The 27,922-nt window shown below is 36.7% G+C and overlaps 1 protein-coding gene across 2 annotated transcripts in view; it reads left to right on the top strand.

Annotated features, from left to right (window-relative positions):
* Positions 1–27,922, top strand: part of CEP192 (centrosomal protein 192) — an 80,551-nt gene that overhangs the window by 30,054 nt on the left and 22,575 nt on the right. For both annotated transcript variants that reach the window (XM_016197294.2, XM_016197295.2), the window contains exons 17-33: positions 4,625–5,456; positions 5,548–5,674; positions 9,075–9,246; positions 11,162–12,074; positions 12,993–13,141; positions 14,394–14,624; positions 15,287–15,412; positions 15,574–15,717; positions 15,846–15,909; positions 16,442–16,581; positions 16,684–16,776; positions 17,354–17,472; positions 18,317–18,493; positions 22,492–22,582; positions 22,783–22,959; positions 25,626–25,886; positions 26,834–26,949. In XM_016197294.2, the coding sequence (XP_016052780.2) occupies positions 4,625–5,456; positions 5,548–5,674; positions 9,075–9,246; positions 11,162–12,074; positions 12,993–13,141; positions 14,394–14,624; positions 15,287–15,412; positions 15,574–15,717; positions 15,846–15,909; positions 16,442–16,581; positions 16,684–16,776; positions 17,354–17,472; positions 18,317–18,493; positions 22,492–22,582; positions 22,783–22,959; positions 25,626–25,886; positions 26,834–26,949 (3,932 nt within the window). The remainder of the gene's footprint in view (positions 1–4,624; positions 5,457–5,547; positions 5,675–9,074; positions 9,247–11,161; positions 12,075–12,992; positions 13,142–14,393; positions 14,625–15,286; positions 15,413–15,573; positions 15,718–15,845; positions 15,910–16,441; positions 16,582–16,683; positions 16,777–17,353; positions 17,473–18,316; positions 18,494–22,491; positions 22,583–22,782; positions 22,960–25,625; positions 25,887–26,833; positions 26,950–27,922) is intronic.

Raw genomic sequence — 27,922 nt, forward strand, 5'->3', positions numbered from 1 at the left:
TGATCAGTGATTCTCATCATTGATGTTTCTGTCTCTCCCTCTCCCTTTCTCTCTCTGAAATCAATAAAAAGCATATTTTAAAAACACACAAAATAAAACAAAAAAACAAACTTGCATTCAGTGAGTTATCACAGCTTTATACCCGCGCACATCCCAGGTAAAGAAAAAGCATTGCCAACAGCTTGGAAATCACTTTTTTTTTTTTTTTGCCACTCCTGAACACTACTTCCTGTCTGACCTCAGCACTGTATTAATTTCGCCTGGTTTAGAAATTTATATACAAGAAATTATGTAGCATCTATTCTTTTTCTTTGTTTTGTTTTTTTCCCACTTATGTTTGCTAGATACAACTATGTTGTAATAGAAGCTTATTTTCATTACTGTGTTGTATTCTGTTATATGAATATTTTTTAGTTACTATATCCATTCTGCTGTTGATGGACATTTGGGATCTAATGTCTGTCTGTGTCAATGTGACATTGTTAAATATTGTAGCTTTATAATAAGTCTTGATATTTAATAGACTAAGTCCTCCCTCTTATATTTCTTTGAAAGTATCTTGGCTTTTTTTGGCCCTTTGAATTTTTGTATACTTTTAAAAATCAAATTGTCACCTTTCACAAACCAATTAACCAACAACGCTTTTGGGCTTTTAATTTGGATTGCATTTAATCTATAGAACAGAAAACTTGATATATTTATAATATTGAACCTTCTAATCTATGAAAATTATACGTCCCTCTATTTAGGTTTTTATTTCTTTCTGTATTTTAGGATCTCTCTGTGTACAGATTTTTGTACATCTTTTGTTAGATTTCTTCCAAAGTTGTTGAAACATTATTTTAATATTATCTTCCTTAACTTCATTTCCATTTGTTGTGGCTGAACAGAAATGCATTTTTAAAACATATTCACCTTATATTCAGCAACTGTGCTAAATTTGCTATTAGCTGTAATAAATATCAGTAGATTCTTTGGGTTCTTTCTTCTATACATACAGTTATGTCATCTGAGAAGAGCAGTTTTATACCTTTCTAATTTGTATACCTTCATTTCCTTGTCTGGCTTTACTTGACTGCTCCTTGGAACAATATTAAATGGAAGTGAATATGTCAGGTTTCCTTGACTTATTGGGAAAGTTTTTCAGTATTTTATCTTTAAATGTCCTGTATGCTGTAGGTTTTTATCAATTAAGGAAATTACCATCTAACATTTGTTTGCTAGTTTTGTTTTTTTGTTGTTAATCCTCACCCGGGATATTTTCCTGTTGATTTTAGATAGAGTGGAAGGGGGGAGAGGGGAGAGCGAGAGAGAGAGAAATGTCTGTGTGAGAGAGACACAGAGATTGGGTGCCTCCCACACATGCCCCGACCAGGGTGGAGCCTGCAACACAGGTACATGCCTTTGACCAGAACTGAACCCATGACCCTTGTGTCCCAGGGCCAGCGCTCTAACCACTGAGCCACAACAGTGAGGGCTATATCCTTATATCTTAAATGTTTCTCTTATAAAGAACACAGAGTTAGATTTATTTTTCAACCAGTCCCGTAATCTTTCCTTCGCTTATACTTAATGGAATTACCAGTGTACGGGGGTTCGAATCTGTTCTCTTTATTCCCTTTCTCCTCGTTTCATCTAGACTTTGTTTTGGGGAGGGAGTTTTGCTTTATTATTCCAATTTTCTTCCTCTGATTTTTAATTATTTTATTGATTACCCAGGAAATTATAATTTGTCTCCTTTACGTGTTAATATTCAATAAAAATTTGGGTGGGGTTGTTTTTTCTTTTTTACTTCTTTCTTGACATTACAAGGATCAAAAAACATTCCTTTTTACTGTATTTGTCTTATAAGCTACTATTGTTTTATATTTTAATTCTCTATTTAAACTCCATAACACATTTTGATGATGGTGGTGGTGATTACTATTATTACATACAACCACTATGCAATCTCTGACTTTCCATCTGAGATTTTCTTTTGTTTGAAGAATATCCATATAATTTCTTTTAGTTAGGGTCTGCTAATAATGAATTCTGTTTTTGTTGCTCTAAAAATATCTTTCTTTTACCTTCATTCTTTTTTTTTAAAAATATATATTGATTTCAGAGAGAGGAAAGGAGGAGAGAGAGAGAGATAGAAACATCAATGATGAGAGAGTCATTGATCGGCTGCCTCCTTCACGCCCCTGACTGGGGATTGAGACTGCACCCGGGGCATGTGCCCTGACCGGAAATCAAACCCCGATCTGGATCCTAGGTCAACGCTCAACCACTGAGCCGCGCCCGGCTGGGCTTTATTGATTTTTTTAGAGAGAGGAAGGGGGAGAGAGAATAACATCGATATGAGAGAAACAGATTGGTTGCCTCCCATATGAGCCCTGACTGGGGGTTAAACCTGCAACCTAGGTATGTGCTCTGACCAGGAATCAAACCTGCAACCTTTTGGCTTTCAGGCCAACGCTCCAACCAACTGAGCCACCTGGCCAGGGCATAGAAACAGTGTTTAGCAATTTGAATATATTATTTATTTATTTTTTAAAATATGTCTTTATTGATTTCAGAGAGAGGAAAGGAGAGGGAGAGAGAGAGAGAAACATCAATGATGAGAGAGTCATTGATCAAGCCCGCAACCCGGGCATGTGCCCTGACCAGGAATCGAACCCCGATCTCCTGGATCCTAGGTCGATGCTCAACCGCTGAGCCACACCCGGCGGGGCTCCATTGGGTTCTTAATTTGTTATTGTATTTTTCAATTACAGAATTTACATTTAATAATTTCTTTATAATTTCTAGTCCTCTGCTAGGGTCTCAATGTTACTTTTACTTCCTTAATTATGTTTTAGAGTTTATGTTAGATTTTATGTTTTAGTTATTAAATTTTAGATTTAGATGGCTTTTGTATTCTGATGACTATTTTCTGGATCCCCCACAGGTCTTTTTCTCTTGAACTTGGGCCACATTAGCTTTTTTTTTTTAAATAATATGTTTTTATTGATTTTAGAGAGAGAGGGGAAGAGTGAGGGAAATATCGATGAAAAAGAAACATAGATTGGCTGCCTCTTGCATGCCCCCTACTAGGGATCGAGCCCGCAACCCTGGGCATGAGCCCTGACCGGGAATTGAACTGGTGACCTCTTGGTTCATGGGTCAGCCCTTATTTACTGAGCCATCTCTGCTGGACATGCCACATTGTCTTGAAACATCATGTGTCATTGAGTGGTGGACTTTTACAGGAAAAGTTGTTGAAATAATTGGAGGCCATGGGAGATGATATCTTCCAGACAGGATTTATGTTTGCTTCTGAAAAGGAGCAAAGAGCTAGAGCAATCTCAGATCACTTTAATTCAGTTTCTGAGATTTTGCTGATTAGAGCTGAGCCTCAGTCCTTAGAAGGGCCAGTCTAATTTTGGTTTACCTTTACTCCTAGGGTGTAGCCCTTTGTGGTCTCTTCCTAAAGTATGATGTTTACCAGGACCACCGCCTGCCATGATCGGCAGATTCTGAACTGAGGTTTTATGCCGTTACTCCCATAAGAACAGCTTTGCTTAACTGCTGTTGAAGTTGAATCAGCTGCCTCATGAAGCAGTAGATCCCGAGGGAAACCATCTCATTGATAGGCTCACCTCTTTGGGATTCTTTCTTTTGAATTTTGGCTTCTTAGTTTTTTATTCCTTTTTTAAAGCTCTCCAATGCCTTTTAAGGGGTGTCTTTGGATCTGCTCTCTAGTTCCAATTCTCAGCAAGAATTGGTTTGTACTACTTAGTTTGCTATTACTGGAGGCAGAATTCTTAACATGAAGTTTTGTATATTAAATACGTTTTTTTCTTTTCTTTGGTTCCATTTTAGTTTTTTGCCTATGATTGCTATTTATGTCTTGCCTATAAACCTTTTTATTAAAATTGAATTTATTGAGGTGACACTTGTTAACAAAATTATACAGGTTTCAGGTGAACAATTCTATAATGCATCATCTGTGCACTGTATTGTATGCTCACCACCCCAAGTCAAGTCTCTGTCCATCACCATTTACCCCCCCATAGCCGCCTCCTTCCCGCCCCCCTCCTCGCAGTCACCATACTGTTGTCAGTGTCCATGAGTTTTATTTTTTTATTTTTTGCTCAATCCCTCTATTCCTCCCACCTAGCCCCCCCCCTCCCGCCCCAGCTGTCAGCCTGCTCTCTATGAGTTTGTCTCTGTTTTGCTTATTAGTTCATTTGTTCATTAGATTCCACATATGAGTGAAATTGCATGGTACTTGTCTTTCTCGGACTTGCCTATAAATAATTCTAAGAATTAAATGAAATTACCAAGAACTATACTTGGTAGTCACAATGGCTTCTCAATCTTTTCTTAATTTTTTGGTTTTAAATTATTCTCTGATTCAGTTTTAGCATCTCTTACTCCTGAAGATTTTTTAACAATTGATAATCTGAATACATAAGTAACTCAGTACTCAATAATTTAAGTTGATAATAGCTGACTTATTTTTTAGGATATTTAACTATTTATACCATTAATTTCTTGCTGCTGTTAAATCTTGTGTAGCATTTATAAATAAAGATTAATTTGTACCTGTCTATGAACCTGAGGTAAATTTATCTGATGTAAATTTTCTCATTTCTAGGATACTTTCTTCATAAATAGCAAACCCCAAAGATGTAAAGGCAAGCTGCCTGATGGTGATGTTTCTGTACTTAGGATAAGCACCATTGCTTCAGCTATTGCAAATGCATCAGTGAGTACTGATCCTTCCCAACTTGCTGCCATGATCAAGGCCCTTTCAAATAAAGCCAGAGAGAAGACTTTTCAGGAAGATGATAAACAAAAGGACTCTTCCATTGTGTCTCATTTCTTACCTAATGACCTAGAAAAAAGTAATGGATCCAGTGCATTTGATATGGAGAAATACCTTAAAAAAACAGAAGTTAGTAGATGTGAAGGTGGACTAGAAAACTTTTCAAGAGCTGGTGTGTCTGATATTTGGGATTTATCTTTGCCAAAAGAACAGACTACACAAGACATCCATACAGTGGACTTAGGTGCTACTAGTGTAAGTGTAAGGGAACCAGAAGAAAATACAGCAGCTATTTTTTATGGTGAAAACGGAGCAGGCGAAAACCAGGAATCATTTAGAACAACAAACTCTTCAAATTCAGTTTTTACAAATACAAGAGAGAGTGAGAGTGCAATAGTTGATGTGAAGACATATTTCATTGACAACAAATTACCAGATATTGGTAACAGTGAAAAAGCTACCTCAGTATCCATTCCAACATCTAATAGTTATTCATTAGTAAAGAGCCCCAGAATAGCATCCCTTTGGCTGTCAGAAGAGTGTAAAGAAATGCAAAATAATAGAGAAAATCAGAGGCGAAATGAACATGTTAGTGAAACAAGTAGCAGTGAAAAGCATGTGACTTTTGGAAAACATTTCTTAATCTCACCTAAAAATGTTGGTAAGTATCAGAGTAATTGATCACATTCACAAAATTATGCAGAGTGGTTTTTTCCCCCCTGTTCTCATTAGAAACTACTCCTTTCTGATAGATGTGAAAAATCCTTCTCCTGAGCATGGTGAACATAGTTCAGAAGATGACCAGGATAGCTTCAGACCTTCTACTCCTCCACTGAGTCATTCTTCTCCTAGTGAAGTTTCTGGAACAAGTTTATCAGAGTAGGTGCTTGCTTGTTTTTTAAATAATAAAAGTACATGCTCAGTATAAGAAAAAAATATACAGAAGAAAATTAATTATAGGTTCATCTCAAATATTTTTATTGATGTATAATTAGCATACAGTAAAATGCACAGATCTTAGAAGTTTCATTCAATGAGTTTTGACATGTATGAATATCTAAACACCGCCCCTGTAATGTATACATCACTCCGTTAACAAATTCTTGCCTTTTTCCAGTCAATTCTCCTCCTTCCTCCACCCCCGCCCTGGCACCCACTTTCTGATTTGTTTCTCCATAGTTTAGTTTTGTCTGTTCTTGCATTTTATATGAATGGAATCATATACAGTCATGAGCCTCTTAACAATGGTGTTATGTTCTGAGAAATGCATCAAGTGATTTTGTTGTGCATACAGCATAGAGAGCACTTAGACAAACCTAGAAGGTATAGCCTACTACACACCAAGGCTAGATGGTATAGCCTATTGCTCCCAGGCTACAAGCCTATCCAGCATGTTACTTTACAAAGCAACACAAGATTAAATCAAGCACAAGAGAAATGAGGCAATCGAGATGTGGTAAACACGAGATATATGAGGCTATCTGCGTAGTGTGGCGCACTGTTAAACAGCAATTTTTTTTTAATAAGTAGAAAAACTACACTTTAACAATGGAAAGTATAGCATGGTAAATACATAAACCAGTAGCGTAATCATCAAGTGTTAGGCACTGTACATAATTGTATGTGCCATACTTAACACTACTGGCAACACAGTAGATTCGTTTAGACCATCATCACCGCGAACACAAGTAATGCACTGAGCTATGATACTATGCTAGCCATGCTGTCACTAGGTGATAGGAATTTTTCAGCTCCATTATAATCGTACAGGACCACCATCACATATGCAGTCTGTGGTTGACCGAAATATTGTTATGTGGTGCCTAACTAGTACATTTTTGTGTGTGTTCATCTTCCACGTCATGTTTCTTAGACTGTTCTCTTGTTGCATGTGTCAGTAGCTCGTGTTTATTGCTGTGTAGCACTTCATTGCGTGAATGTGCCTCATTCTGCTTTTCCATTCTCCTGATGCACAATATGTATTTTTGTCTTAAGCCTAATTTCCGACTCCATTTTTATGTTCCTTTTATTGCCCACCTCCCCTTATTCCTCTTATCACCTTTAAGGAAATGCGTCAGTCTCTTTTAGTTGGTTTTCTTGGATTATGATAACCTCTGCATATACAGTTCTTTCTTCACCTGAGGCAAGTTTTGTTTTCTGTTATCTTTGATTATTTCCATTTATTCCCTCCTCCTTTTGAGTACACTGGTTGCTCATTAGTTGATAATTCTCTCCTCTGGTCATCCATGACCATTTTCTTTTTTTTAATTTCTTGATACATTCATTCTGTACTGTGGGGTAGCTGTTCAAGTATTTATCCTCTGCATCACTGATTTTCTGTACCATCAGCTATGCCTTTCATTGTTGCCAATGTAGACTTTAATTTTATATTCATTTATTTTATTGAAATTCTCGTACTTTTTATTGTGGTAAAATGGATTTGATATTTTCATTCTACTTTTTTTCTGGTTTGTGCTAGCCCATATTCCATTATGTTTTTTTATATTCATGATGAAATGTTGGTCAGAATTTTCATCTGTTCACTGGCAACATTTTTTTAGTGAGTATACTTTATCTGAAAAATTTTGCTGTTCAATAGCATTCCTGCTAGCTGGTCTTCTAGCTGGTTTCCAACAGGCTCGTAAAGCTGATTTAGAGCTTCTAATTCCAGAACTGCCATTGAGTCTCTGTGTGGCCAGCACCTTGACAATTTTCAGATTCCTTTTGAGGTCTGATGTCTTGACTGAAATTTCCTTTTATTTCTGTGTGTCCTTACAGTTCACTTCTCATTATTTGAGGTAATATAACCTAAATGCATTTCTTCCTTTCAACCAAAGGAGCCAGATTAATAATATAACATATCACCAGTAACCCAGAACTTGTTTCATGCTGTTAACATGGTATCTGTGAATATGTGTGCATGTGTGTATGTGCCTGTGCATATAAGAACCCATCTCATCCTGTCTATAAGGTGCATATGGGGAAATAGATGCAATAAGATCAAAACTTTGGAAACAAAAAAAAAACCCTTGTCATGCAGTGGCTAAAATAGGTCTAAACAGTTTGGTTAATATTTTGTCTCCATTGGCTAGAAATTCACTAAGTAGCGTTTTGTCAATACTGTCTTGATTTGGAGCTTTTTATAAATCTAAAATTCAAAATAGGATTTTCTCTCTGTGTCCACTTCCCAGTTGAGTAGTCTGAACTTTGTCAAAAAGACGATGGGGTGCATTTCAGTCAAATTAAGGGCAGAATTGAAACTGAGTGGCAGAGTGTTCAGTAGGTGCAGCAGCTGTTTCCAAAGATGGCTGCTGGGACAATATTTCTTACTTAGTGTGACTTTGCCACTTTTCTTCATGAGTTACAGCCTGTTTCCCCTCTCTTTGACTAGGACTGGGCTGACCTCACAATGGGTATTGACTAATAAGATATGGTGTCTGTATTAAATAGATGTGGGATGTTACTATTTATTGCTTTCTAATCTTTTGTTTTGCTTTTACTTAATATATTATGGACATGTTTCTGAGTCAAAGGATAGTATTCAGCAGCATGACTTAAGTGTTTTATTGTGTGTTTGCCATAATTTCTACTGCCTAGTTTCTCTTTTAGCAAACTCTTTTGTATTTAGTGTTAATTTTTTTCTTAGGATAAATTTGTAGGCACAGAATAGCTGAGTCAAGGGTGTTTTGCTATGCATTGCTGAATTGCTCAGCCAAACGTTGTATCACTTTATAGTCCTATCAGAAATGTATGACTGTTTCCATTTCTTTGCACTTATCTACGTGATTCTTTTTTTAATCTTTGCTCTTTGAGGGCAGAAAAATTTTAATACTCTGCTCATTGCTCTATATCAGGTATTCAATGAATTTTTATCAAATGAATAGCTAACATTGTTATGTGACTTTATATGGAATTTATTAATGAAAATGCCAAATTTTTCTTTTACAGTAGCTTTCCAGATACTTCATTCAATAGAAATACAATTTATAATTTTAGAAATGAATCTGTAGTTGAGTTATTATACAGGGGTGGGCAACATTAGATTTACAATTGTAATATAAATAAATGCAAATGCAGTAATTAATAAACAATAATACAAAAATAAACTGTCTTGCATACTCACAACTGTAAACCTACTTTTGCCCACCCCCATATATTGCAAGGAGCAGAGACTGTAGATTAATAAGATTGTAGGCAAAGCAGGATTGGCTTTTGCTAGTGCAGGTAATGTTAAGTAACAGAATGCACAACTCTAGTAATGAGGCGTTCTCTCTTTCAGGTGTGCTTTAGAATCTTTTGGCTCAGCAGCTCATCATCAGAAGCCCCCCTCTGAGAGTGAGTTGTCTCAGTTGATGTGTCCACAGGCTAGTGTGAGCAGGCTGACTTATGTGTCTGAACAAGAGAGCACCTGTCCCACCACGACCTCAGATCATGGCCTTGAGGACCGCAAGGTGGGCAGCACTTTTATTATTTCTTTAGTAAGACTTCTGGCTCTAAAGTGTTACTGATAGAGCTCAGACTGAAGTTATGCCCTGTATACTTTTTGTTGCCGTTTTACCTTTAAAGTTGGGGGAAGGGGCTGAGGGAGGGAGAGAGAGAAAGAGAAGAATCAAACGGCTACTCATGTTGAGGAGGGACTAGAGGTACAAATATTTTAGTATCTGCCCTCAAAAAGCTCCAGTCTGGTGGAGGACACATGTAAGATGCACTCTGTAATGAAATACACTGTGATAGACCTGTGCTATGGGTATTAAGAAGGAGGTAACGAAAAATATGACTAGGTTGTCAGTGGGAGAGAGAGTAATATATTGAAGCCGTATTTTTTGAGACTACTTGGATTTAGGCAGAGAAGAAGCAGGCACACAAATGGGAGAAGGCATGGAATTGTAATTACAGACTACATTTGAGGGACTCCAAGAAGTTTGGAGTGAATCCTATACTTGGAGCAAAGAGGAGAGGCCAGACCAAGGAGAATCTTAGGTGTAAAATTTGTGAGTTTGAAGGTTCTTAAGCAAAACACTGACATGACCTGTGTTGATGTTTTCAAAGCTCTTTGCAGTAGCAGTATGGCGGAGGCATTGAGAGGGGCCAGATGAGAACCAGGAAGACTGACACAAGGCTGCTGTAGTCAGGTGACACACAGTGCAGGCTTGGACTAAGGTAGTGACAGTGAAGGTGGAAGAAAAGCAGATATATCCTAGAGACTTAGGTGGCAGAGTGTTATCTGTGTGTTTGTGTGTGTTTTGTGAATGTGACAGCACTCAATTTTTTAATGAGCTGAATATGACTGTTGTGAGTATGCAATACTGGCTCTTCCACCAAGCTATTGATTAATATATCCACTAAACATGACATCGTGCTGGGCAGACTAGTATACCCATTTCATTGAAAGCTGTCTTTTAGATGATGCTTTTAGATGTTGGGTCTCTATGTTCTTAGCATAGTGGATAAGAGCTGAATTGTGGAATCAGGTGGCCTTTCCTCTGCTACTTTCAGACAGGTCCAATCTCCCAACTCCTGTTTCTTCATCTGTAAGGAGGGACAGTGTTGTGAGGACAGGGCTTGGTTAGCATAAAGAACTTACCACTGAATACATACTGGCTCTTGTTATTTATTTTTACTGGTTGGTTGATTGATTAATGGGTAGATGGATGACTGGCAAATAATTTCTCAGTGTCTTTGTTTCTAAAGCGTTGATTCAGAAGAAATGTTCAAACCAAGTACCAGAAATAATCAGTGAGGTTAAGTGCATCCTAAGTTTTGTGTGTTTAATAGTGTGAATATCACTGCTAAGGTGATGCATTATAAAGAAATGAGTATGTGAACATTGACTAGAGTTTTATACCTAAGAAAACAGAATCACATGAGTTTAGATATTTGAAAAGTCTTTGGGGCTCATAAACATTAGCATTTTCAAATATGACAGCAATATAGACAAATAATGTGAGTGGGAGAGCCTGTGAACTGGCTTTGTATTGATTCCTAACCTCATGTTGACATCATTTGAAAGCTTGCTGCCCCCCCATTCCTTTGTTATTTACTTAGATTGTTATTGTACAGTTTAGAGGGAAAAATTCCTTAAATTTGTACAAAATTAGTTGTTTCTTTTCCTTTATGTGTAAATTTTTTTCAGAAATATAATTCGTGTATACTTCCTCTTTAGTCTCCTCATAATTATTTCTATAAAACAGTGAATACAGACTTTTTTCTAACTTTTAATCCTGTATTTCACAGCTGCAAAACTACATTTTTGTGTGTAAGCCAACTTTTTTTTCAGAGTTAGCATTGTGTAGAGCTCTTTATTATGTTATTTGAATTTGTAATAATCTCTGGATTATTTCTAAACATTTTTTTGGTCACACTCAGAGTGATATCACCAGTGAGTTGAGCACCACAATTATTCGAGCCAGTCCAATTCCACCAGAGGAACAGGCCGTGGAAGAGCTGAGAGAAAAAGGTTCATCTCAAAGTAGAGGAAAAGAAACATTATCATATGTTATCCAGAAAAAGTCAGATACAGAAAAAGCGACTGAAACTACTTCTCTGAGTAGCAAACCTGAAGATATAAAACCTGACTCTAGATTTAGTCAAGATCTTTCCTCCAAAAATGAAGGTCTGTCGGAAACCACTGCTGCCGGTTTGATTACAAACTCCAGTGAATTGGACCAGATCAGTCTGGCTCATCTGAGCAAGTCCGGTCTCAGGCACTCAGCAATGCCACGCCTCCCCGTGCCGCTTCAGGCATCTGTGAAGGAAAGTGAGAGAGCAACTTCAGAAGATACATCGACTACCAGCAGTGCATTGAGTGGCCGGGCTCCTCCTCAGATGGCCTCTGGAAACCAGCGTGCCCCTATTCCCAGCTCTTTGGTTTATGGCTCTGCTCCCCACGTACAGAGCATGCCCACCTCCGTTCCTACACTCTTGACTCCACATTCTTTTACCGCAGCTCCCTTTGCCCATCAGTATTTGGGAACACTATCTGCAGCTGGAAATGTTACTTTGCCTCAGTGCTATGCCGGCAGCACCACTGTCTGTGGGTTCTCAGGAAGCTGTTCTTATCCTGCCGTCACAGGAGAGCATATTCAGAACTCTGTGGCTGTGGACATCTGTCTAGGACAAAATACCAGCTCTGGATTGATGGGTACCTCTTCCCTTTGTAACCCATATTCTAATACTGTACATCAGGATCCTCTTACTACAGCAAAATCTTTTCCTGTGCAGTCTGTTGGTGCAAATTGTGGAATTGAACCATGGAATTCAGGAATAATGTCAGGATTTGGTGAGATGCTTTTTCTGTTGTTGCTTGCTATTTAAAATTTAGTTTTCTCAAATGAGATAATAAAACTAGTTTTGTTTCAAGGTGATACTGATGGGCCTGAATTTCTTATAAGTTTTTTTCCTTTGTTCTGAATTTGGAACATAGACTATACATATTTTTGGGCAAGCGGCCCTGAAGTGGCCTTAGAAAAACATGAAAACTTATGTAGGCGAAACTCCCAATACCTTTGTCTTCCTGTTTCTCTTGTGTTCTGCACTTGTGTTCTGTTATTTTTTCAACTAGGAAATGTCCAATTTAGAGTTGCCTCTGTGAAGGAGTGAGTCTGCTTCCAGTTTTTAAGTCTTGGAGGGTTACTGTTGTGGTAGTGAGAGATAGTACCCTTCCACTCTTGTCGGTGGTAGCTGAGCTGACCACTGATTCTCACTTGATAGTCACTCTGCTAAGCAGAGCTGGATGCTGTGCTTGTTCTGACCCAGTCCACACAGCAACTGGAGTGCTATCTTCAAGGAAATTCCAGAGTAACTGCATAAGGATGGTGGGAAGACTTGTATTAAAAATCCAAGTTAGAATCTCTGTTGTTTCTTATTAGATTAGGTAGTGGTTTATATTTGTGGGAGAAAAAAGGAAAAGATTAGTAATAGGTAATAACATCTAAGAGTTGACTAGCTGTAAATTATGAGTTTGATCATTTATACTTACTTGTTCTTATTCCTTGGCTGGATTCAGCAAGAGAAAATTGTTTGCCAGCCTGTGCTGAGGCTTATAGAATATCAAGGGCACTTAAAGATCTGGAGCACTTTATACCATAGCTCTGGTTATAAACAAGTAGTATTCTATAAAAATTTCCATTTAGCTAATTGTGCATTTAATCAGGTATTTGCTATAACTTGCATTTTGATTTGCTTTCTCTTTGCCCAGGGAATGTAAGAGTGCCTGAGGAATTGAAGTTTCCTCATGCTTGCTGTGTTGGGATTGCTTCACAAACCCATCTTAGTGTACTTAATCCAACCACTCGCTGGCTGCAGGTCAGCGTAGGGCTTCTCAGTGTTAGTGTTAATGGTGAAAAGGTAAGTTTTTTATTAACTTTATCTTTTAACTTAATTGTGTTACAATCAATGCTGGATTTCTTTTTTGTCTAGTACTTCCTTTTATTCTGGGAGATTGTCCCTCCCCTTATACCTTGCACAAAATCATTAGAATGGTATCTTCCTTGGTCCCTCTTGTAGTACTTCTAGTGTAAGAGGTGAAATCTGAATATATTTCTCATTTTCTGTCAGTTATTTATTAATCATTATACTTCATTGTTATTTATTTATAAAATCATATAAATGTCCTTTTAGTGCTATTATTTAAACCACTGAAAGCTCTTGAGTTTCTGGTTTTGTTAAATGTGATTGAATATAAGTTACTGTCATTTATCAAAAAAACAAGTTGCTCTTAGGGCCTACACCTTCAGTTAATAAGTAGTCTTTTTGACTAATTTATTACGTTCTTACATGATCTTTTGAAATACCTGGAAATAAAATTTTAACACGGAGGGTCTCTCATATGATCAATAACAGCTGCTACAGTTTTAGAATCTAAATCTCCTTTTATGATTGCAATGAGCATTTGAATGTGAGTGAGTAGGGAGGGTGGGAAATATGGAGAGCAGCTCCTGTTCTGGAACATCCTGGCTTTGCAACTGCTTCTTGCAGACCAGCATTGGTGGATGGGTCTCCTCTCCCCTATTACGTCCTAGGAATAGCCTTTATTTACCTGGCAAAATTAGACTGTCTCTACCCTTCCTTTCCTTTTTTCCTAGTTTTCCCCCCCTCTGCTTTTCATATCCTGAGGTTAGAGGAAAAGCTGGTAGCTGAAGGAAAAGGTTGAAAGTAGAGGGTAGAAGAAGGTGAGACTGGAGGCCTTCTCAGGAAGTAGTCTCTGGAAGTGGGAGTAGAAAAGAAGATCCCCACTTACAGTGAGGAGGCAGGGTTTGGAATGAATCATAGTCATAGACTTGGAGGCCTGACAAGGAATATTAGAGATCAGTCTAACCACCCTGCATTGTACTAGAAACTAGGTCCTGGGACCATGTACAGGGCTATGAAGTGCTAGAGGCTGTAAATTCAGCCTATCTTCATAAGTATGAGTTTGACTGATTGTGCTTTATAGATAATGAGTTATAAGACTTGGATATTTTTGAAGAGATAATAAATGTCTAGATTTGGTAGTTCAGGTGACTGGGAAAAAAGATTTTAAAGTAGTTGCTTCTACTTCTTGATTTTTATTGTGAAGCCATTTTTTAACAAACCATGTGGCTCTGTTTGTTTTTTTAAGGTGGACCTTTTAGCATATCCTTGTTTAGTTTTCAAGAATAAAGTCATCATAAGACCTCATGCCACAGAAGAGATAAAAGTACTTTTCATACCGTCCAACCCTGGGATTTTCAGATGTATATTCAGTGTTGCTTCTTGGCCATTTACAGCAGATGCTGAGACAGTAGTCCAAGCAGAAGCCTTGGCAAGCAGAGTCATTCTCACCGCTGTTGCCGAGACCCCTGTGATCGAGGTAACTGTTTGTAAGTGGGTCTTTGTCCTGGCATTTTAATGAAGGGTTTGAGGGACCTGTGTTAGATTAGTCTCCCTTGATTAAAGAAGTCACCCTGTGTATTTTGATATCATTTTAAACATTTTCAGTATTGTCAGAAGTTTGTAATAAATTAAAAAATACTAACAGCCCTGGCTGGTTTGGCTCAGTGGTTAGAACCTTCGGGCACATGTGGGAGGCAACCAATTGATATGTCTCTTTCACATCAATGTTTCTCTCTCTCTCTCTCTGAAAAGCAATGGAAAAAATAACCTTGGGTGAGGATTAAAAAACAAATAAAAAACAAAAAGCCAACATATGTTTGAGGGAAATTGAGAAATCAGTACTGTAATAATAGAATTAATTAAAATTGTCAGTTTGTCTTAAAATCTATTAGTCCTTTTAGAGTAATAGCAACTAAGATGTTACTTTATTCTGTAGAATTTTGAGTACATAAACTCAAAAAAAGAATTTAACATTAATATTTTTAGAAATAACAATTGTAAAATAGCCTGGGGAAACTTAGGTTAAGTTTACCTTTAATGCTGACTCTTGTGGCTGAAAAGGCAGTGATATGAACATAAGCTGTGATCTTTATTAATATATTGCTTTTTATAAATCACTCCCTTTTTTTTCTTAATTAGGTAGAAACAGAAAAGAAGGATGTTCTCGATTTTGGTGACTTGACTTATGGAGGCTGGAAAGCTCTTCCTTTAAAATTGATAAACAAGACACATGCCATTGTGCCTATCAGACTTATTATTAATGCTGTAAGTACTAACGTACAGTGAGAAACCATTTACAGAGCACATTGATTTTGAATTCTAGACACTATGCTAATATCATTCTTGGTTAATTTGTTTTTATTAACAAGTTGAACATTTTACCAACTATTGGCCTTATTGAAACTGATTCTTCTACTTCTGAACAGAATGCTGTAGCCTGGCGCTGCTTCACGTTTTCCAAGGAACCTGTCCATATTTCTATGAGAACCGCTCCTTATGCTGATGTGATTGCTCAGCTGGCAGCTCCTTCTGTGATTAATCACATGATGCCTGCCAGTTACGATGGACAGGTAGGCTAGGTGGATTGAAGAACTGGTTTAGAATAAAAAAGGAAGTTAAGTTTCCAAACTACTTTTCTTTCATTAAGATTTTAATCTTAATGCCAGTATTTATTTAATTTTTAAATTTTATTTCACAGGACCCTGAATTTTTGATACTTTGGGTTCTTTTCCATAGTCCAAAGAAACAGATCACTTCTTCAGGTATCATGTTTACATTTTGTTGGAATTGCTTTACTCTGTACCTGAATAAAGTAAAAGGTTGAGGCTTATTTCCTTTGTCAGTAAATATGAATACTTTGAGTAACTTGTCAAATATTTTATGTTGTCTTAAAAATGGGGCAGAGATCATGCTATTTTGGGTCAAATCCTTGTAATTATGGGTAACTCAGGCAAGTACCTCTGAACACTTTTTGGGATCTTTTCTGTTAATTAAAATGTCCACACTACCCAAAGCAATCTGTAGATTCAGTGCAATTCCTATTAAAATACCATTGGCATACCCCACAGATCTGGAATAAATATCCCCCAAATTTATATTTTATCATGCCTACCAATTGAATGTTTTCCCTTTTCTCCTTTCTCACCTCCATTTATTTCTATTTCTCTTTGTTCTTTAAAAAAAATTACTTTGCTTACGATTTCTTGTGACCTCTGAGGGCATAATGTTTGATCACTCATGGCATTTAGAATTAAATAACTCTGGTGTCTGGACTGAAAGAGTGAACTTTTATAGAGATTCTGGACTCAGCAGAAGAATTCTTGGCAAGAGTTGATATAGAAGTTGATAGCCCAAACCCTACACCAGTCATTAAAAGTATTGGTCTTCGAGCAAGAGCAGGAATAGCTAGGATACATGCTCCAAAAGACTTACAGGTACTCTAAACTCTTATCTCTGCCATTATTTTATGTTCAGGTTGATTTCATTATAATTGTGACATTTTTGTTTTTAAATGCCTGTTTTACCCCATCCTCTAGACTATGCATTTGTTTGCCAGTGTGGCTTCCTCAACAAAGCAGCACTTACCTTTGAAAAATGCTGGGAATATTAACGTTTACTTAGATATCAAGGTAAGAATTTGTATCAGTGCTATGACATAGTATTTCCTCAGACTGTGAGACTGTGAGTATTTTCTCACATTCTGAAGGTACTGTGCTGCCTCCCTTGTCAGAGTGCCATGGGGATCAAATGGAAGAGTCTGTGCAAATGTTTTAAAAGCTGGGTGTTACACTAGTATAAAATAGATGGTAAGGAACTTTAACATGTAACATTTCATATATAAGAACCAAGTTCTTGATCGGTTCCTGAAAAATGTATGTGTTCTCCTTTGGCTAGGTAGAATTGGAGGAGAGTGACCTACATACATAGACATTATTTCTGAGTCATGTGGTTGAGTAAGAGGGTAGGGTGTTAGTGACCAGGAATTAGGGAATAGGGTAGGAGATAAAGTTTGCTATGGAAGATGAAGGAGAAAGGAATATCCTTTTCAAGATAAGACAAGGTGGGACAGTGATGGATAGTGAGAAAGGGAAAAATAACCTGTCCAAGTAAATGAGAAAGACACATAAGACAAGGAGAGAAACCCTATTTGAGTAAAAGCCATATTTGCATAAGTCGGCATTTAGTTATAATTATATAAATATTTAGATCCCAGATCAAGGAAGTCACTTTTCAGTGGTTCCAGAAACTCTATTCCTTAAACCTGGAGAAGAGCACGAAGTTATTGTTTCATTTACTCCAAAGGACCCCAAAGCCTCTGAGGAAAGGTAATATAAAATTATTTATAATGACAAGTTTTTACGTACTCCTCAAGTTTCTCTCACTTAGATATGCTTCAGTACACAGTCTAATAGAATACATGTTTTACCTCACCTGTCAGATGATAGCTCTTTTCTTTAGCCTCAGAGTTTCTTCTTTCTTGTTTACTAAAAAATCTCCTTTTAAACCTGTTGACCTGAGAAATATAAAAGTTGCTGTTTCCAAATATATTCTGACAAAAGTAAATAATGGAATGTCAGTCCTGATGTTTCTCATTAACTTTTTTTCTCTCTCCAAGAAAACTATTGGTTGACCTTGTCTGTTGTTAGTTTAAAATACTTTCTTCACCCTGTCTCTGGGGCCTATGACTTTTTGTCACCCAAGTCATAAATGGGTGAATACCACCATACAATGGTGATATCACCATTGTCAGTATTTGAACTTGTTTAATAAACCTAGTGTAGCACTTAGCACACTGTCCTGTGACACATGACCTATCTACTGCCTGGATTACAGAAGCCTTAGAGGGCTCAGTCCGCTACTGTGGCCTGCAGCACTTGCCCTCAACTTCACTGAGAGCTCTTTCATCTGGGAAGCATTCCTCAACTCTTCCCACATTCCTCATAAATAGTTTTTGGTAGTGTTCCTATATCCCCATGACCACCTCCTAGGTGGCATTGTCACAGCCTCTGTCCTTATAGGTAGTCTCCTCTGTAATATAAGCTGTAATGGTGGGAAGAACATTGTATCCTCAGCACCCAGCTCAGTCTCATGGACAAAGGAAGCATGTAGGAAATAGTCGCCAAAAGAACTGAATTCTGGACATTCAACTTAGATGGTTTTCTTTGTTAGGATCTTGAAAATATTTGTGCAGCCATTTGGACCTCAGTATGAAGTAGTGTTAAAAGGTGAAGTAGTTTCCTCAGAAAATAAACCTCCGGCACCTGGATCTTGCTGCTCAGATATTCCATCAGTTTTATCCAACAAGCAGTTTTTGGCTTGGGGAGGTGTCCCTCTTGGCAGAACACAGTAAGTATGCACATAGCTGCCTCTGAGTGCTGAGATTTTGCTGTTATCACCTATTGTTATTCTCTGCTGTGTTAGTTATGACCATGTTAATATTTTAGAATTGAGTAAAGCTGTCTTATAGTCCTTAACCTTTCTATCATGAATTCAAATTTTTGAATTTAAATTTTCACCTATTTTTAAATGCAATCTAAAAAAATAGGTTTCAATTTTCTTATGCTTTTTGGCGAATTCTTTGCTGATTTCCAAATTTAGGCAATTTAGAGTATTTTTGTTCCTTCTCTGAAAACACTATGAAAAGGTAGGAAGAAAAATATAGCCAGAGACTGCATTCTGTTTAAGGAATTTACAAACTGGTGAATATTTTGTACTTTAAAGTAAAGGATATAAGGGGTCTCTAATAGAACAGATATATCCTGTTATAGGTTAATGTGAATTATATCTCTAATTTTATTTTTATATGTATTTTGATTCTACATTATGGATAACTGAGTTAATAAAATTAATTGGTATATAATATGTAGTATGTATAGTTTTCCCTTTATAAGCTTAGCAACATAGTTAAATTTTTTTTACCAACCTCATATCAGTAAAAATTTCTGATTACAACCTAGGTGATTTATTAACCTAAATGTTTACTCTTTCATAATTTTCCAGTTTTGTGTTTAACCTAAATGTTTTACCTATACATTTTTGTGGTACCTGAGAGAGAAAGTTCTGGCTAAATCTCTACTATAGGTGTCAAGAAATTCTTTAAAATTATAGTTTTGTCAATGTAAAAGGGATTTAATTGAACCTCCTTACTTTATATAAAGTTCATAATTCTGCTTAATCACTCATGTAGTCATCTGTGTCTTGTCTTATTCCAAGAGCAGCTTTCAAAAGGACACAGTAACATGCAAACAGTTAAGTGAGAAATGACTTCTGTGGGAAAATGAGACACAGTCATCATAAAAGTGTACCCCACGTCTCGATGGGCTACCCCGTGCACTTGCCTCAGTGTGGGTCTTGGGCTTGGTTCTGACATGAGTCACAGTATTCAGAGGTTAAGAACAAACCCGTTACTATGTGAGAGAATATAGCCATTCCTGCTACAGACTTCAGAGAGATGTTTCTTCCAAGGGTCTTCTTAAAAAGAAATTTGTATAATATAGCGAATCTCAAGGAAAAGCAATTTCACAGTAAATACTCCACCAGGATGCTCCCCCTTTGAGGTTCTCCACTCTGGACTAGACATGTCACACCTGTACCCCCAAATGAAGGCGTTCTCTGAGTGCTGAAGCGTGTGGTGGTTTGATTTTGAGGTTGCTTAGTCTCTGGGAAGAATGTGCAGGCTGCATGTTCTTCAAGCAGCTCTCTGTAAAGGTTTGTCTCAGCTACAGACTTAAAAACCCTGAATGGCAGTGAGCATGAGGTACTGTGCCCTCTTCAGTAGTTCCTGCGTTGTTGGTTATATGTGTCATATGCTTTTTGCAGTCAGTTAAGAGGGAATCAGGATTGACATTTATGTTGAAGGGAGGGACTGAATAAGCACATGTTCCTATAGAGAAGGATTTTCTTGTTCTGTATGGTTTAACCTGAACAGTGCTTATATACCAATTTTTTTTCTCAAAACACTAATTTGTGGTCTGCTCCAGTACTTGTATGAGTAGTTGATTGAGGCCTTTAAGTCTGTGCTATGTAAGGTGGCCAAAATAATTAAGCTGTTCGGCTCAGCCATTAATGTTCAAGTTAAAAAGAAGAGGAAATTGCCTTCAGTATGTTCTAGCAATCATAGCACTTACCCTGCGACTGCTCTTGTCCATTGAGTCAAAGGGAGAAGAAAGCCCATTAAGAGCCGTCATCGTCCTTGTGTGGCTGACAGAATTTCCTGCCTTGTGATAAAATTTGTAAGAAATGATTAATATGGTAGAGATGGATGTTCTTAAAATTCAGCTGCTTCTCAGATGCCATACCATCCTGAAATCTCACCTACACCTTTTTAAAAGGGAAACCTTTTTAAAATCAGAAATTACATTGATTACGTTGAAAACAGAGGCACTGTTTTGTATGTGCTTTTGGACTTGTCAGCAGTGTTTTTCCCTAGAGCTTTCCCTCATGCAGGGCCCCCATGCTGTCTGTTACTTGACTTCACTTCCCCATGGGGATTCACAGAGTGCTTCTAATCTAACAGGCATATGAATAAGTCACATGCCAGTGCAGGGGTAACTGACCCAAAAAGCCCGTTATTTCCAGGAGTAGGTCGGGTGTCTTACCTCAGCCTGGAGGAGCCCGCTGGTCCTGTGAGAATAGCTCTCCCTTAGTTGAGGTGCACCACATGGATGACTAAAAGTGGGCTTTTGTGAAAGTAACAATTCCAAAGCATTAAATGGATATCAAGCATGTTAATGTATGTGTTTAGTGCAGCACTTAGCTAAATTATGGATTTGTGTTTCTTCAGTTCTCCTCAGCCTTTCTAGGTGTCCTACACAGAACAATAATTTCCCTACATCACAGCTCCTGCTACTCTTCTGTAAGGATGTTGCTGCAGAGTTCATGATGATTGGTACCGTCTGCTTAGAAAGGAATCTTATTTTCTTTTCCAGTATGAAGTGTCCTAGGATGTGGACAGAGGCCTTGACTCAATAGTTGCTAAGAGAGGACTCAGACAGGCTGGGAGATGCTGCTGCCCTACTGGGTGCTCTCCCTGTGCAGTACTTGCCCTTTCCCTGCCCTGCGTTGTAGAAGAATGTGCTTGTTGGAAAAGGGAGATTTGAAGTGAGCTCTTCTTTTAAGTATGGGGGAAAATTAATATATAATTTGTGGGGCAATATTCTCATTGAGTTAATGGGTTTTGCTTCAGTTGCAAATAAGAATGGTAATTAATAAATTAAAATTACGTTTTCTGTGGGTAAAGTGGTCCAAAGTAGTATTTCATTCAAACTTGATATTTTTAGATTTCCAAAGTTCTGTATTTTTCCATATATTTATTCATTCTAGTTTCTCATAAGTCTACTTACATTCTTAAGCTATTTGTTGGTTAGGATTTTAGTAATTTTTTTTCTTAATTTGTGTGCAATCTTTATATAATAAAGGTGTTAACCCTTTTTATTCTGTATAGCTCCTTTTTAAAACTAGAAACTTAGCCTACCGCCCCCCACCTTAATAGCTCTGCTACTTGAAAACAATAACATTTATTTAAAACTAAAATAAATTAAAATTAAAACTTTTTTAAATGATTTTTTTTTCAGGTAAGTCTTTCCCAGTCAGCATACCTTTGGAAAGCTTTTCTCAGGTGTGCTGATAGTTAGAGGTCTTAGATTTTATTCTGAGATAAAGCTCAGTGGCCTTCCCTTTGAGCACAAAGGGGACAAGGCATATATCACAGCTTAAATAATTTAACTGCCAATCTTTAAAATTTGAGAAACATAGAGATTTACTTATGTATTTATTCTCCAGTGACAAGAGGATTTATGTACTTTCAAAGACTAAAGGATTTTCTTACTACCAGTTAGCTGTTATTCATATGTCCATTCTACTTGCATTGTAACTTTTTAAAAGTAAGGTTAACTCAGTGTACTATTTAAAAGACTGCTTTGTGCAAATGAGCCTCTTAGCATGAAAAACCTGGGCAATGTGCCTGGGACCCCTTGTTTACTTGAAAGCCAGGTATTTGAGCTGAATGTGGTATTGTCTTAATGAATTTGATAATCTGGATATTCATTGATTAATGTATTATAAGACAGATAATACTTATACGTGTAGTATAAATAATAAAGGCAGTGAAGGAACTATAATAGGAAAGAAATTAAACCAAAAAACTTCTCTGATAAGGTGAATCTTCAGCGCTATGTTTTCAGAACTGTAGAGTTCTGGGACTGTGGTAAGACTTTTCCAGGCGGCTAAAATGGCATGTGCAATCAATCATCTCTAAACATTGTAGTTGGTTTTGGCTTTGTGTTTTATAATTGTAGTAGTACCCATGGAGGAAAACCACATTTAAAATGTATACTTGTTTTTAGGCTTCAGAAACTAGCTTTAAGAAATAATTCTACGTCTACAGCCCAACACTTGCGACTGCTAATTAGAGGACAAGATCAGGACTGCTTTCAGGTTCGTGAGTACTTGGTTTTGCTCTGTTTTAGTATATGTGCTGCCAAAGCGAGCACGGTTTTGCTCTGTTTTATGTTCTGTGTGGATCCAGAACACTTAGCTATGCAGACAATTTTGTGTTGTCTGAAGAGTTTGTGTTAATGGTATGTTTTATTTGTGCTACTGCTTTGTTTTATGCAGTGATTATTTTTAAATTGTAGCTTCAACACACTTACGGTTCAGAAGAGCGATTAACTAGTAACTGTGAAATCAAAATTCGTCCAAAGGAAGACATTAACATCTTTGTATTGTTTGCACCTACTCGATTATCTTGTATGTTGGCTAAACTGGAAATTAAACAACTTGGAATTCGATCACAGCCAGGTATTAAGTTCACGGTAAGATATTTTTTATTGTTTTTTTTCCTCCCATGGAGTTTATTTCATGTTATAACTATTGCTTTAATATTAGTAAATTAGATATACTCTGATTTTTACAAACCAAAATAAATGATTGCCTAGATTTACAAATTAGGGAGTAATTATGTATTTTTAGAATTGTCATGTTACAAAAGCAGCCACCATAGTATTCTTCCAAGTAATAATCTCTTTCTGATGCTTTTAAGTTTCATTTCAGTTTGAGGATTTTGAAATACACCTAACTTTTTAGGAACACATTTCTTGGCAAATGCAGATCAAACTGTTTGATACTGTCTTTCCAAGTAAATTTTATTCAGTTAAAAATATCTGTTGACATCATTTGCTGGACTCTGTTTCAGATACTAGAAATGCAAAGGAATTTTTATATTTTGTTTCCTCCCATTGTAATTTTTTTTAAAGGATTTCAAGTCATTTCTTTAGGTACATTGAGAGCCCTAAGAGATAAAAGTGATAAATCATTGTGGAAAATAAAATGAATCTCAAGCTTCACTAAAGTGCATACTTTAAAACTGCATAGTTGTTTGGCAGTGGGGCTGGGACTAAAATTTGGTTCATTTCCTAATGTCAAAGAGGGAATATGATAAATTACAAGATTGACAATACCTAAAAGGTGTTATGTTTTTTTAAAATAGATATTTATGACAAATCTAGCTTTATTTGATGCTGGAGCTTGACACGTTCTCTATGGAGCTATTCACTTGGCCCCATGAGCTATGGAGGGCAAAATTGTTTAAAGATGTAAATGGTCATTTTTAGAACTAAAGCTATACACATGAGCCCAGGACACAGTGCCAGAGTATTGTGTCTGGTTTCAAGTAAGGATCAAGTGGTTTGAGGAGAGGACTGCATGAGCTATATCTTTTAGACTATCCTGAGTACATTTTAATTAGTTTCGGGTCTACTAGTCAAGATTTTGATGTTTTCCTAAGTGAGAATCTCTGGTGGTTTAGGGCAGAACTATTTGATTTGACAGCCAATCTAGCAGAAGTTCAGGTTGGTGTTTTCTTAAGATAAACTGGGATCCTAGTGGGAGTCCTACCAGGGGTAGATGCCACCTGTCTTCTCTGAGAGTTGGGCTGAATGGCACCTAAAGTGCACAAAATATGGCTCTTATCTCACAAGAAGGCTTAGACCATTAACTTTGATGTATCTTTGTGGAGATAAGTAGCCTGATATAGTGATGGAAGAGCACACTTAACTCTAGAGATGAAAGAATCAGGAACAGTCTTGCCTGACTAGTCACGTCACTTGCAGGTGCTTCATTCTCTTATCTGAAATGCAATTAATTGTCACCCCAACTTCCTGGTTTGGTTCTGAGGAACAAATGAAATTATCTGTACTTTGTATATAGCACGATGGTACTCCAATAAAAATGTATTGATTGCATGCTGAGTATATGCCAAGCACTACTCTTAATCATTACGTAGATTACCACATTGTACTTCAAAACAACTGTGTGAGACAATACTGCTGTCTCCATTCTACACATCTGGAAACTGAGGCCTGGAGAGGTGCCTGCCCGGGCATCTTACCCACCATTACGTGCCCCAGGACAGCTTCACTAAGGCTGCCTGCCTGTGAAGCCATGTTTATCTGTTGGGCAGCCTGTAGGTGTTCCTGCTAGCTCTCTGTTTTCTAGTGCTGTAGGGCAGCAGTGCTCAACCAGAGGCCATTTTACCCTCCAGGTGATATTTGGCAATTTCTGGAGACATTTTTGGTTAACATAACTTAGAGCAGGAAGGAGTGCTTCTGACATCTGGTGGGTATAGGCCAGGGATGTCGCTGAACACCCTACAATGCACGGGATGGCCCTCACCATAACGAATGGTGGGACTCAAAATGTCCACAGTGCTGAGATTAAGAAACCCTGCTCTAGACCAGTAATAGTTTTTCCTGTTGAAGCTTTGGATTTATTAGCATTAGTTGGATTTAATTTAATCATTCTTCTTAACTTTTTACTCAGTAGTTATTTGTAATTCCTTAGGCATTGAAAATACAGGAAGAATGCTTATATTGATGTTTTAAAATCAATAGATTTTCCCCAAAAACATTTTATTTCAAAAATTCAGAATACTGGAAAGCTGAAAAAATTATATGGTAGACTCACATACTCTACCACTTAGATGCTACAATTAATGTTTTGCTATATTTCTTTTATTACATACCTAGCCATCCATAAATTCATCGATTTTTTAATGCATTTTAAAGTAAATTACAAACATCAGTATGTTTCACTCTAAACGCTTCTAATCTTTTACTATACTAATCTTTTTATTTCTTTATTATCTAAGCTTGGCTTTTATAACAATGAGATAATTATTCTTAGGATATTTAAAGGGAAATAATTTTGTAGCTCTTTGGTGTTTTCCCCTTAAGAACAGGGTCTTTAATACAGTGCTGGACTGGAAGTGGAACAACTACTGGCCAAAGTACACAAAGAATAATAATTTTAATTGTATTAAATCTAGTATATGTATTTTATTCTCTAATTTATTTTCTTCTCTGACCGTAATTTAATCTTCTGCTTTCTGCTTACATAAAGTAATTTTGAACATATATATATATATATATTTTTTTTTTCTTCTTCTTTTTTTTCTTTTTTTTTTTTTCCCCTGCACTTTCAGATACCTTTGTCTGGATATGGAGGAACAAGTAATCTTATTTTGGAAGACGTTAAAAAATTATCTGACAGTTACATGGTAACAATGAATGACTTAATACCTGGCAAAGAAAGTAGAATTGTTTTTTCTATTCATAACACTGGCTCTCGGGCAGCTTTTGTTAAAGCTGTGGGTTTTAAAGATGCTCAGAAAAAAGTTTTCCTGGATCCTAAAGTATTAAGGATTTTCCCAGATAAATTTGTGCTTAAGGAGAAAACACAAGAAGTAAGTATGACAGTCTCTGCACTAAAAATATAAACTCAGTTTTAGGTTAAATTAATAGTTGTGTATTTTATGGCTAAAAACTAAAAAAATATTTGAAATGTGTATAGGAATAGAAGTACAGTAAAACCTCGATATAACAAACTAATTCTAGAGGGAAAGTGTTCATTAAAGCCAAAAGTCTGTTATATAATACAGTAAGTTTTCTGAATGTGTATGTTAAAAAATTGACAAATTAGTTCATTTACCTGTTTTTACTTATGTAGGCACATTTGTGTAATTAAAATTAAGTATGCATGAAAAATTTAATTTCACAGAAAAGTCTTCTATATGTATTACAGTAATTTTAAATTTATACTGAATAGGTCTAGTAAATGTGTGCATGTACCAGTTACTGCGAGTAAACAAATGCGCATGGCTGGGGTGTGGCTTAGTGCACATTGGAACATCAGCCAGCCTGAGTAATACTGCCGCAGAGAGTCATGCCGCGGGACAGCTCTGCTCCAGGTGGGGTGTGATCATGTGCTAATCATTCTCCGAACGTTGTTTAGGAGCGGTGACTCTTGGATTTAAATATGTAGACTATAGTTGTAGATATGTAATATTTATGTATGTCGGCAAAATTACTATAGTGTTTTTTCCAACATGTCCTATTTGCTAAAGTTTGTTAAAAATAACAGTGAATTCATAACAAAAAAAATAACCTGTTAATTATAAGCAAATCTTGGTTAAAAGCATTTTCAAATTTTTAGGGTGTTAATTTTCACACATGACATATGGACCAGAAATTTTGTTAAATTGAGGTCCACAAAATCGAGGGTTTACTGTCCATATTTTCTTGGAAATGCTGTACATATGCATTCATGTCTATATTGACTATTAGGCTCATGTGACAATTTATTGAATGAAATAACTTATTCAAAGAATGTTTAATTTTTTCTTGGCATCAGGAGGTTACTATAATATGTAATCCACCAGAGAGAGAGAGCAATTACAAAACTGCAACAGAACTGTCAACTATATACTTCTTTGGTGGAGATGAAATTTCACGACAGCAGTATCGAAGGTAGGTTACTTATCTTAGATGGTATTGAGAGCTATTCAGTAGAAGACTTAAAGAATGGTTTGGGACTTGGAATTTATAGAACATGTTTCACTTGGTAAAATTTGTGTAGCTGATAAGAAGGAGAAATGCCTGTAGGAAACTCATCTCTATTTACAATGTGCCGCCTTTTCTAGACATTTGTATTGTGCCTCTTCTCCTGTACTCAAATAGGGGCCTCAGACTTTATGGTAGGACCATCTTTGTAGTAACTGTAGATCAATTTCAGAAAAGGTTTAAGAACTACTGAGACTATTGTTTAAATACACCTGACTTATTTGCAGTATTTCTGAGAATGTGAATTATTAGCAATGTGTGGGATGTTTAACTTGGCTAGCTACTTAAAGTATGTACTTCTAGAAAATTTGATACATCTAGTTTATGTATTGTTTATTATGCTGAAGTGTCAAATTTAGGTATTTAGGTATGATGTAACATAGGTAACATTCTGGTATTCTGAATCAGAGTTCTAATATTATAAAATTTTGTTTTCTAGCCTAGAAGACTAAATATAAAATAAGTGTGAAGTTCATGATGTTTCATTTGTTACTAGGAAATCATTAACTCCCAGGAGGGGAGGGGTATATGCGTATATACCAGTCTTTTCTTCTTCCAACCCTTGTGCTCCGCTGTGTTTTATTCTGGTGCATAATTTAGAAAATTTTGTTTTATTTTTAATCTGTTGAAGATAATTGGAATGTTTAAAAAGAGAGAGCATAGCAGTAAGTTGCTACGTGATGTTAGAACAGACCCAGTTTGAAGAACTCTGCTTTGAACCTGGTGGTGTTTCTCAGTTGAGTATTTTAGAGATAGAAACTGACATTTGGAGAAATTAGATTACCAGATTTTTTATTTCCTTTCTCTCCACTGGAATATAGAAGTCAAATTATTGTTTCAGAACTCCAGTTTGCCATAGACTTAGAGTAATGAGGTTTCT

The sequence above is a fragment of the Miniopterus natalensis genome, chromosome 7, assembly GCF_054644295.1.
Source record: "Miniopterus natalensis isolate mMinNat1 chromosome 7, mMinNat1.hap1, whole genome shotgun sequence".
NCBI classification, from domain to species: domain Eukaryota; kingdom Metazoa; phylum Chordata; class Mammalia; order Chiroptera; family Miniopteridae; genus Miniopterus; species Miniopterus natalensis.